Source organism: Carassius auratus, chromosome 8 (assembly GCF_003368295.1).
Source record: "Carassius auratus strain Wakin chromosome 8, ASM336829v1, whole genome shotgun sequence".
In the NCBI taxonomy this organism is placed as follows: domain Eukaryota; kingdom Metazoa; phylum Chordata; class Actinopteri; order Cypriniformes; family Cyprinidae; genus Carassius; species Carassius auratus.
The window spans coordinates 4,209,878-4,221,634 of record NC_039250.1 but is presented as its reverse complement, the minus strand read 5'-3'; the positions used below and the strand labels follow the sequence as shown (position 1 = coordinate 4,221,634).

Here is an 11,757-nt window from a genome sequence, read left to right as displayed (position 1 = left end):
CAGGAAGAGGACGTCTCTCAGCGCAAGACAAAGAAAACTCTGTTCAGCGGCGCCCTCCGCAGGCACGTCGATTCAGAGCCGCATCCTCCTCACAGCAAACGCACGGTTCATAGAGGATGCCACACAGGTGCGTTTCAAGATTATACAGATGAGCTGAACACCATTTCATGGCAAAAATGTACTTTTTGGATTATTTTATTTATAAAATTATACACTTCCGTTCAAAGGTTTGGGATCTGGAATATTTTTGGAGGCTTTTGAAAGAAGTCTGCATGTACTGTATTTATAAAATAAATACAGTAAAAACAGTGATATTATGAAATAATATTAGAATATAAAATAAGTATTTTAGATTTTAATATATTGTAGAATGTAAATTATTTCTGTGATGCAAAGCTGAATTTTCAGCATCATTACTCTAGTCTATATTATTCTATTATAAATCTTTTGTAACATAATAAATGTCTTTACTGTCACTTTTGCTCAATTTAATGCCTCCTTGCTAAATAAAAGTATTAATTTCTTTAAAAAAAAAATAGATCCCAAGCTTTTGTGCAGTGATATTTGAGTTTACAGTATAATAATACTACAAAAAAAAGTTTAAAGCTTTTTGTGGATTGTTTTTTTGTGTCCATTAAACTTGTTAAACACTTTTAAATGTTTAATTTATACTAGCTAATCAATTATTTGACAAATCAATGTTTGTCTCAGCCCAAAGGAGTGTTTTAGTCCATGGACAAACTGAGCAACCCAGCTGTAAAAAGGTTAAGATAAACTGACATCATACTGTGATACTGAGGTCTACAGATCAAGATCAGATTAAAGATAACATTTATTAAAGCTCACAAATATTCTTTATATTCTAAACTCATGTGATTAGACTTTGGTAAATAGTGGTTTACAGTGGATCAGGCCAATTTAGTGTCAAGCTGGTGGTCTGGCTCTGGACTGTGGGAACACTTGAATGTGTTTGCATGTTGGTATAAATTTAGAAGAGTGTTTTCTCATGTGTGCTAACATGTTAAACAGTTAACCTTAAATGAGACACGCGAGATGTGTTGGTTGTGTAAGAGGAAGTGTTAAGGAACCAGCTTGTTTCCGGCCATTATTACAATAATTATGATGCAGGTTCAGTGAAAAATAAACACAAACAAGTTTTATGTAGCTGTCTGGATAAGAATAAGACAGATTTTACTAGGGATGCTAGGGACATGTCCCTACCAATATCCAGCTACTAAATTGTCCCAAGTAATACCCTTGATTAAACAATGAAATATATGTGAATGTAACCATTGTTGTAATTTTGGACACATCTTTAATAGGTCATATCATTGACATTACCTTAGGAGTTAAAGAAATACGCTAGAAAACTGCACACTTTCAAGGATGCACATTTAATACATGGGCCGAAGTGGTTAAAATAACTGCACAGTTCAGTTTACCCTCTAACTCTGTTATTATGCTGTTTTGTTTTCTTCTGCTTTCCCCATTTGCTCTTTTTACATTGACTATCACTTAATTTTCCATTCATTAAGTTCATTGATTTTTGAATTGCAACATTGCTTGTAATTTAAAAAAAAAAACGAACAAGTATAGTCAGTCATAAGCAAAACAGAGCTTTTTGAAACACTGAATCAATTAAACTATAGCTTTACAAAAGTTTCAGATCGGGACTTCAAAGTTTGTTTCACAAATCATTTGATTTGGATCAAAGCTCTGGAGCGGATTTGCAAATCATACATTAAATTATTCGCGATTGTGGTTTGCGAATCATTATTAAGATCTTGACTACGAAGCATGGATCACTAATCATTTGTTTTAGAATGGAACTTTGGAGCAGGTTCACAAATCTTTTGATTCATAACGGAATTTTTTGAGTCCGGAGCGCGAATAACTTAATTTAGAATGAAAAAACTGCAGAGCGGGTTTGTGAATCTTTTGATTCAGATTGCAACTTCGGAGCAAAATACCATGGTATATTGTTGTAAAATCATGGTTAATTTGTGGTTACCATGGTTTAACTATAGTTACCATGTTTTTTTCACCTTAAGAGGACACAAAAAACCTCTTATGTGAAATAAAATAAACTTTAACTGAAGTAAAATACAACACAAAAAATCTTAAACTGATTTTAGCTTGTTGTCAAGGCAGGATTTCTTGATGGACTAAAATATGTAAAACTAAATTAAAATAATTAATTGATTAAAAACTATATAGACAATTAAACTATATAGATTTATTTAAACAAAAACCTATAGAAATGACAAACACACACAACAAAATTAGTAAAACAGAAAATATAAAAATAAAAGCAATTTCAAATATTAATAACAAATATAAATAAAATAACATTAGACAAACTATAGACTTTAATAACTACTAACTGTAACCGCATAAAAAAAGGCTAAGTAAGTGTTTCCACAATTGTATATAGAAATTGTTTATAAGTAAATCATGAATGAAATCATGCATAAATATTTCCACAGTTTTAGAAATATAAATATGATTATAGAAATTATTTACAAAAACATTGCTTTTAGATTTGAGGTAAACCACATATTATGACATAAACAATGTTACAATATAACAACAACATTACCTCATCCGTTCTCAGCAGCATGGAGCCAACACAGTGTGTTTATGTATCCACATGTAATGTGTGTATCAGTTGAGTTACACAATGTGTAAATGTTTATGTCCTCAGATAACACGGTGAAGTCCGAGAGCAGCTCCACGTCTGATTCCACCAATCAGGACACTGGTGAGTTATGGGATGGATCAGCGTGTTACATTAGCAAGATCATGAATTCGAGAGACTGAGATAAGAAGCACTATTACAATAGCAGGATGAGTTGAGTGGACGGAGAGACCCCGCGGGGGTCATTAGAGTCTTCACATCAATGAGTCAAAAGCCTGTTATTAACACTCACTGAACTAATCCGCTCCCTATGGCATTTCTGATTCTCACACATTCTCTCGCTCTCTCTTTCTCTCTCAGTTTTTGATCAAGAAGTGTTGTGTTTTATTGCATCACTACAAATAACAACAAAATAGGGTAAAACACAGTAATATTGTGAAATGTTATTATAATAAAAAATTGATTTATTTTTAATATATTTTAAATTGTCATTAATGATGCAAAGATTATTTCTTTGATGTATAGAGAAAGTTTAAAAACTAAATCACTACAAATAACAACGAAATAGGGTAAAATACAGTAATATTGTGAAATATTATTATAATAAAAAACATATATATATATATATAAAAATATAAATATATTTTAAATTGTCATTAATGATGCAAAGATAATTTCTTTGACGTATAGAGTAAGTTCAAAAGATCAGCACTTATTGAAATATAAACCAGTAATAGATTTAAAGATAAAACTAAATTGTTAATATAGTGATCAAGTCACTCTTTGTCCTTGTTGTAGCATTATAACTATGAATTTAGCTGTAATTGATACATAAGCACTCTCTTTTAAAAGCACTTGTGTATTTTCAGTGGCCCCAAAATATATTTACTTAGACACATGAAAATATCAAACAAAGTTTCTTTTATTCATAAAGAAATATAGCACAAATATGGTTTGTGCAGCGTTTGAGCACAGATCACACTGGGTTTGTTTTGTTATTTAATGCAATGAAATGACAACATCTTCTTTATTATATACTGTTCGAAATGTAATAATTTTATTCAGAAAGGACACTAAATTGATCAGTAAGGATTTCTATTTCAAGTAACTGCTGCTCCTTTGAACTTTCAGATTTCTAATATATATATATATATATATATATATATATATATATATATATATATATATATATATATACACACACAGTGTTTCAACCATTTTCAGTATTGATAATAATAATAAATGTTTCTTGAGCAAAAACTCAGCGTATGAGAATGATATGTGACACTGAAGAAAATGTATCTTTGCATCACAGAAATAAATTACATTTTGTAATATATTCAAATAGAAAACCTAAATCTTTTAAATTGTAAGAGTACTTGACAATATTACTGTTTTTACTGTATTTTTGATCAAACAAATGCAGGCATAAAAACTGCTTTCAAAAATCTTACTGACCCACAACTTTGAAGTCTGAAGTGTATTTTTTTCTGTGAAGTAGAAAGCATGCTTCTCTCTAAACCTCAGTCTCAAAAGTCTCTTTCTCTCTCCATCAGAAGACGTCTCTGACGGCCTGTCGCCCGCACAGCCCCGGCTGGTCTCGGGGAGCCCAGACAACAGGATTTCTCGAAAACTCTCCCCTGTGGATATCTATTACGAGATGAAAACACGCCGTAACTCTGTGGCCAGCTCAGCCAGGTACACACTCTGCACAATTTGCTTTCATGCTCAGTTTTATAAAATGGTCTTCGTCACCATATAACAACACTCCAGGTTTGTTAATCGTGTGCTAGATTCATAACAAGAAAACTTTACTTGTATTTTTCCCCCAGCCCGAGTCACTCTCTTCCAAGAAGTGTGTCAAATCTGGAAGGTAGAAGTGTCCCAGCAACTCCGCTCCTGTCCCGCAGTGGAATAACAGGAGTGCACATCAGGTTACAAATGCGCAAAACACACATACACAAACATGTTACACTACTGCACACATCAGCTCGAATGCTGACTCAGATCAATGCCGAGTAGACTCTTGGCTAATGGTTTATAGTGTAGTTAAAAGCACTGAATTGATAATGGCACAAACATTTTGATTAAATTACTTATTTGCAATAATGTGTAATGAAATAATGGATGTCTAAGGAGGTTAAGTGTAAAGCCCCATTATTTTCTACTCAATTTAATTACACGTACAGAGAGTGCTGGGAGACACTGCTATCAGCATATACACTGATGCATTGTGTGGCTGGCACTTGATCAGTGCGTCACATAGTGCATTGAAAAAACAAAAGTCAGTCATTATTTGCTCACCCTCATGTCGTATGCATTTCTTTGTTCTGTAGAACACAAAAGAAGGTACAGTATTTGGAAGAATGTTGGTTCCCATTGACTTCCATTGTATTTTTAGTCCAGTGGAAGTCATTCAGAACTGAAATTGTTTGGTAACCAGCATTCTTTCAGATATTTTCTTTTATGTTCCACAGAACAAAGAAATTCCTACAGGTTTGGAGCAACATGAGGGTGAGTGTAAGTGATTGTTTTGCTGCTTCATTTACTACTGATTTTACCAACCACCTAACTGAAAATATTAAACTCTAGCATCATGTAAGAATTAGTTTGTTTTTGCTGTTCTGTTGCTTTACAAATGTGCACTACCATTCATATTGTTTTTCGAAAGTTTCGAAAGTCTCTTAATACAATAAAAACAGTAATATTGTGAAATTTAAAAGAATCCTTTTCTATTTCCAATATATTTTAAAATGTCATTTATTCTGTGATGGCAAAGCTGAATTATTTGATAAATAGAAAATCGAAAAGAACAGCATTTATTTGAAATATAAATCTTTTTCAAACATTATTAAAATTAACATTATATTATAATTTATTATTGACATTATAAATGAAAACCGGTAACGTTATGTCTTTACTAACATGTCTTTACTGTCACTTTTGATCAATTTAAATAAATACAGTTTGATACAACAGAAGTGCTCTACAAAAACCCAGTAAGCAAGGACAACAATATTACAGTTAGAAATACATACAATTAATAACGGTGTTTCTTGTCAATTCTGATTCATTTAATGCATAAATAAATGTATTACATTTTGAAGTGTGGTAAATTGTATTAATTTAAACTTCTTAGGTCAGAATCATCTAGCGGCACTGCTGCTGTGAAGCAGTGGTCAGACAATCCCGAGGCGTCCCATCAGGTGCCTCTGCTGTCTCAGGAGGGGTCGTCCTCAGGGTCCTACGAGCAAGGGCACAGACGTAGCAATAGCTCCGAGACGTTACTCGACCGGCACGGCACCGCAGCAGAGGACGGAGGTCGAAGGTCAGGCATGCCAGTACGGAACGGCCCGTACAAGAGCTCGGAAGCCATCATGGACACAACTTTAAAACAGGCGCAGCGGAGCAGCCCCGAGCGGCAGGTAAACGGGCACGCCGAGCTGGCCCGCGTTCGCTCGGTCGCAGGAGGTCGAGGAACGAGCGGAGGTGTCGGTTACAGTGAGATCCTCATGGATTATGTTTTGGGAAAGCAGCAGAAGATGCAAGCTCAGCAACAACAAAGACTGCAGGTGCAAAGTAATGCAAAATCCCGGCCGTGGCCCGACGGTCCCAATGCTGCTCCGCCTCCCTACAGGAATGGTATTCCCCAATCACAGCAGCTTATCCTGGGCAACGGCCCTCCGGCCTACAGCCCTCTGATGCTGAGAGGGAAACCTGGCGAGCCACGGAGGGTCAAAGTGTCACGCACCAAATCCTGCGGCCCATTCGTTCCCTTACAGCAGCACCAGCAAGAGTCCATCCTGCTCTCTGCCTACAACGAAACCTCCACCTCCAATGGTACTGCCATTAATGCAACACATAACCAGCAGATGGACCACCTCCACAGACCGCCCCATTACCCTCTCGACTCCTCCGCACCCACGACCCCCGACGACCCCACGCGCAGCCTGCACAAGGCTCTGGCTCTGGAGGGTTTGAGAGACTGGTATCTGAGGAATGCGCTGGGACAGACGGCCAGTGGAGGAAAGGGAAAAGAGGGGAATCAGACTCAGCGCAGGCGTACCACATCCTCTCTGCACAACTCACAGCATCATCCGCCGCTCAAACACCAGCCACAGTCCTTCCAAACAGACACGTCCTATCCACAGATCCCCCAGTCGGCCACGTTTCATGGACACCCTCTACATGGCAGGTAATTGCTGACTGTTTTAAAATCTACATGCATAAAGTAAAAAAAGTAATATAAATTTTAAAATGTGTGTGTGTGTGTGTGTGTCAAATGTTTTTCTAAAGACATCTCTTCTACTCACCAAGCCTGCATTTATTTGATGCAAAGTAAAGCAAAAGCTGTAATATTGTGAAATATTTTTACTATTTAAATGTTTTATTTTAATGAATTTTAAAATATAATATATTCCTGTGAACAAAGCTGAATTTTAATTATCATTCCTCCAGTCTTCAGTGTCACATGATCCTTTAGAAAACATTCTAATATGCTGATTTCCACAATGCTAAACATGGCTCAATAATTTTGTATTATTATTATCAATTATCAGGATTCTTTGATGAATAGAAAGATCCAAAGATCAGTATTTATCTGAAATAAAAAGTTTGGAGTCAGTATAATTTTTTATTTTTTTTTGGGAGGGGGGGCGTTATATACAAGTTAATACTTTTATTTACCAAGCATGCTTTAAATTGATCAAAAGTGATGATAAAGACATTTATAATGTGACAAAAGATTTCCGTTTCAGATAAATGCTGCTCTTCTAAACATTCTATTCATCAAAGAAACCTGAAAAAATGATACTCCTTTCAACATAATAAGAATAATAATTTTTTTTTTTTGCTGTAAATTCAGCTTTGAAATCACAGGAATCCATTACAAATAATAAATAAATAAATTACAAATTAGAAAACAGTTATTTTAAATAGTAAAAATATTTCAGAATATTACTCCTTTTCTTTACTTTGGATCAAATAAATGCAGGCTTGGTGAGCAGAAGAGACAACTTTAAAAGAAACATGAATAATGTTCAAAAACTTTTGACTGGTAGTGTACATTAATACATTTGTATTAATTAATTAGTACATTAGATATTATGTTATTATATATTTCTTTTCTGCATATACTAATACATTTTGTAATGCAATTTTCACCACAATACTTTGAATGAACAGTAATTAATAATAATATACTTTGAATAAACAATCGTATGTTATTAAATTAACCTTTTGATTATTTTATATTTAAATATTTGAAATATTATTGTGAAATATTATTGACATTTAACATAACCTGTTTTCTATTTTAATAAACTAATAAAAAAATAAATAACAGTTTTTTTTTTTAATACACTTGAGTTGTCACAGGAAAAATAAAATAAAATAAATAAATAAACAGTATATATTTAAAGTAACATTAAATTAACATTTTAAATATTTTATATTTATTATATACATTACTATTCAAATGTTTGGGGTTGGTAAGATTTTTAAAGGCTTTTTAAGATTTTATGCTCAATAAGCCCACATTAAATGTACAATATTGAAAATATTGTGAAATATTATTGCAATTTACAAGAACTGTTTTACATCATTACTCCAGTCTTTAGTGTCACATGACCCTTCAGAAATCAATCTATTATGCAGATTTTGTACGGTTTAAAAAACATTTCCTATTATTTTCAGTGTTAACTATACAGTAGCTGAGCTGCTTATGTTTGTGGATACTCTAATTCATTGTTCTATATAAATATATTTGCTTTTCTTCAATGTTATCTGATTTTGTGGCCTCTTCTTTCTCATCACTTACAGGTCGATGGAGCTTTCTCTGTACCAAGAGACCTTTTCATCTAAGATGCAGGACATGACACTTAAAGACAGCAGTACTGACAGACCCACACCAGGCACACTGGTCTGATCTCACACTCATGCAAACACAAAGAGACTACAGCAAACACCAGCTTACATGTGTAAAGAATCACAGACTCAGAAAATGCCAAAATGGACTATTAAAAATAAAAAAACCTTTTTGGTTCCTTTCAGCAGCTGACAGAAATCAGTCTAGCATCCTTGATATACTAACGTATGCTAAGTATACTTGTACTCAAGACCCTTTTCAGCATGAGATCAAGCTGTCTTCGACTTTCACATTATCTCTGGGTTCCTGAAGCTTTTTTATGATAGTTTCCCTTTTAATTAGCAAAAGAAGTAGCAATCTCTGGCAAAAGAGACAATATGTCAGCACATTCCTATGAATTCATTCTATCAAACTATTTCCAGCCTTGATATGGATTTGTCACAAAATATATAAAAAGAGCTCTTGCTGTTCATGAGAATCCAGTATTGGTCGCTGGTGAGACCTTCCACAAGTACTACTGGACATGTAAGGCCCTTTGAAAAACAATCGGGATGATCTCAGTGTTTTTATGGAAATATTTCTATGCAAATTACAATCAATTGTGTTTAGACAAAATTAATAATTAGAGTTTTGCTTTTGTCATTCCGAGTAGCGGTTTTGAAATATTTAGGAGAAAAGAACCAAGCTTAATCTTATTCTTCGATGGACTGTTATCGAGTCAGGGACTCAAGAAATGTAGAATTCCATTAGTATCTTTATTACTTAATCACAATGTGCAGGAGTATAAATGAGCTCATTCAGGAGGATGAGATAAGAATGGCACAAAGGTCACATCTTTATCTGTATCACTCGTATTTATCGTGCTTTCTTCCTCAGGCTGTAATTATATACCCATATTAATATACACAGTCACACAATAAACAGAGAAACGTACAGGTAGAATAAAGAATAAATTACATTTTATATATTATAAGAAAATGAAACCAGAATCAAAGGTTGAATCTCACAAAACCTGTCAAAAACATATTTCACTCCAGAATGTTTTAAAGTGATTATTTTGGTCTACATTAAGAATTGTATTATTTTAAAATAGGAAATCATAACCTGAAAAAATACATGCAATACTGTTTTATTTAGGGATTTTAAAAAAAACATACTATAAAAATATAAAAATATTTTTTGTTCGATTTTTGGGGTGAGATACGACTCATGTTACATGGTTTGCTGAGACTCCTATCAGGAATTGAAATCCTTGACCACTAGGAGGAGCCCCATGGTGTGTTTTGAGGGGGTTCTGGATCTATTCAAATCTGCAGCATCCACTACAGATGCATGCAAAGCGTCCTGCCAGGTGCAGTGCTTGTCGCAAGACTCACCAGCTTCTTGTGTATAGCGCCTTAATTGCAATTGTTCATTGTTTTTCCTATCGGATTGACTGCAGATGTCAATATTTACTGTATGTTTCAGTAATTAGATTGCATGAAATGAAAAGGATTAATTAACCAAATCAGGACTTTGCCAAGACTAGTAATTTTCCCGCACCCTCTTCTAGAATTTATTCAAATTGTGATGCTCAGAATGTGGCGTTGCCTACTAATGCCAGAATGCGAATCTTTGACCATTGTGCCTAGCCAATGTGGTGGGGAAGACTTTTAGAAACAATGACTTATTACTATGTGTATTTCTCACAGCCAGATTAAATAAAGAATTAAATCATTTCCCTATAATACTTTTCCCTTCAGAAACAAACCTTGATGTACCAGTGCATGCGGGTATCTGTTCTTCTTTACTCTATTGTTCCCTGATTTTTTTTATTTGGTTCACGGTGTTATCATTATGTAGCCAACTTGATGTTGGTCTTGAAAAGCTTCTTCATGTCAGATGCCTTCACTATGAATATATCTGTAGAATATAACACTGAGAGTTGAATTTACTGAAGCAATCCGAACTTTCTCAGATACTTTGTCACCAAATGCTGCCGTGCTTGTCTCAGGACTACACTGAAAGCTGCTTTGATTGTGGTCTGTCCGTTTGAATCCACACCACTAATGCATGGAAGTGTCTCTCATAGAAATAACTTTTCTTTTGATAAAATCTAAGTTAAAATCAGAGTTTAACATCTGTGTGACGGTTGAGAAGGTTGTAAAATGTGTATGATGCTTTAAAACCCTGCGGAGGACATCTAAGATTATATTTCAAATGTTTGGAAAGATCTTGTTGCACTCACGTGAAGCATAATCATTTCTGTTGATAAAGAAAACTATCGGATTATGATCTAAAGGACGATGAATATGAAGGATAACAGCCTTTTATTTTTGATTAAAGACTTAATAGATGTTGATTTCGAACTGAAAGCAAATAAAACCAATAAAGTTTGTCATATCATGGTACCAAATGTTAAAACTTTTTGAAGGTGTTCCCTACATGTTTTGGACACTATTGAGGATTTTATTTCAATTTTTAAATTCCTTATCTGAAACCTGTTTATTTGCGATTTCCCTGTTTTATCACTTTTGAAAGAAACCCATCCAACTGTAAAGGCTAATTTGCTGTTTTCTCTTTAGTTTTCAACATTTTATATCTCTATTGGAAAAAAAATCTAATAGAAAACCAAGACTGTACAAAGTTTGTTTTTAATAAAGTGTTTTTGGTCATATGTAGTGGTCTGTGTTATTTAACATTGCCTACATGTACTGACTGGATGACTGAAATGTCTAGTTTCAAGGGCGTAGGTTTGATGTTGGCTTTGGTGGGGACATAATGGCAGACAACAGACATTTCATTGTTTGAATTTAATAGTCGCTGGATATTGGTAGTGACGTGTTATAGCATCATTTGAAATCATAACAAGTCATGTCAGACTTTGGAAACCACTGATCATTTTTTCTTAAAGGATTTGTATTTGTATTGTAGCCTATTTGTGTCTTTCTCTATGTTTTGTATTTATAATTGTACTGCCTTATTGGATTGATGTTCTTGACTGTTTAATTTAAAAAAGCGATTCACTCTGCTCTGAAGTCAAGCCACTTAAGTTTATATGTATCAGTAGGCTGTATATTGTGAAATATATTTGAGAAATTGTTGTTGTATCTGATTTTACTCAATATAAAGTGATAGTCAATGTAAAAAGAGCAAAATAGGATGCGTTTTACACACTTCGGCTACCTTATGTTCTCCGCCTTTGTATTAGGCCTAATGTAGCTTACCTCCTTGAAAGTGAAATTCATTAACTTCAGGTGTCATATCTGGCTGA

The 11,757-nt window shown here is 34.1% G+C and overlaps 1 protein-coding gene across 2 annotated transcripts in view; it reads left to right on the top strand.

Annotated features, from left to right (window-relative positions):
- ccdc120a (coiled-coil domain containing 120a) overlaps positions 1 to 11,158 on the top strand; it is a 47,575-nt gene extending 36,417 nt beyond the window's left edge. For both annotated transcript variants that reach the window (XM_026269139.1, XM_026269138.1), the window contains exons 6-11: positions 4 to 127; positions 2,705 to 2,761; positions 4,195 to 4,336; positions 4,471 to 4,572; positions 5,778 to 6,833; positions 8,459 to 11,158. In XM_026269139.1, coding sequence (XP_026124924.1) covers positions 4 to 127; positions 2,705 to 2,761; positions 4,195 to 4,336; positions 4,471 to 4,572; positions 5,778 to 6,833; positions 8,459 to 8,564 — 1,587 coding nt within the window. In that variant the 3' untranslated portion in view covers positions 8,565 to 11,158. The remainder of the gene's footprint in view (positions 1 to 3; positions 128 to 2,704; positions 2,762 to 4,194; positions 4,337 to 4,470; positions 4,573 to 5,777; positions 6,834 to 8,458) is intronic.
- Positions 11,159 to 11,757: the final 599 nt, after the last annotated feature.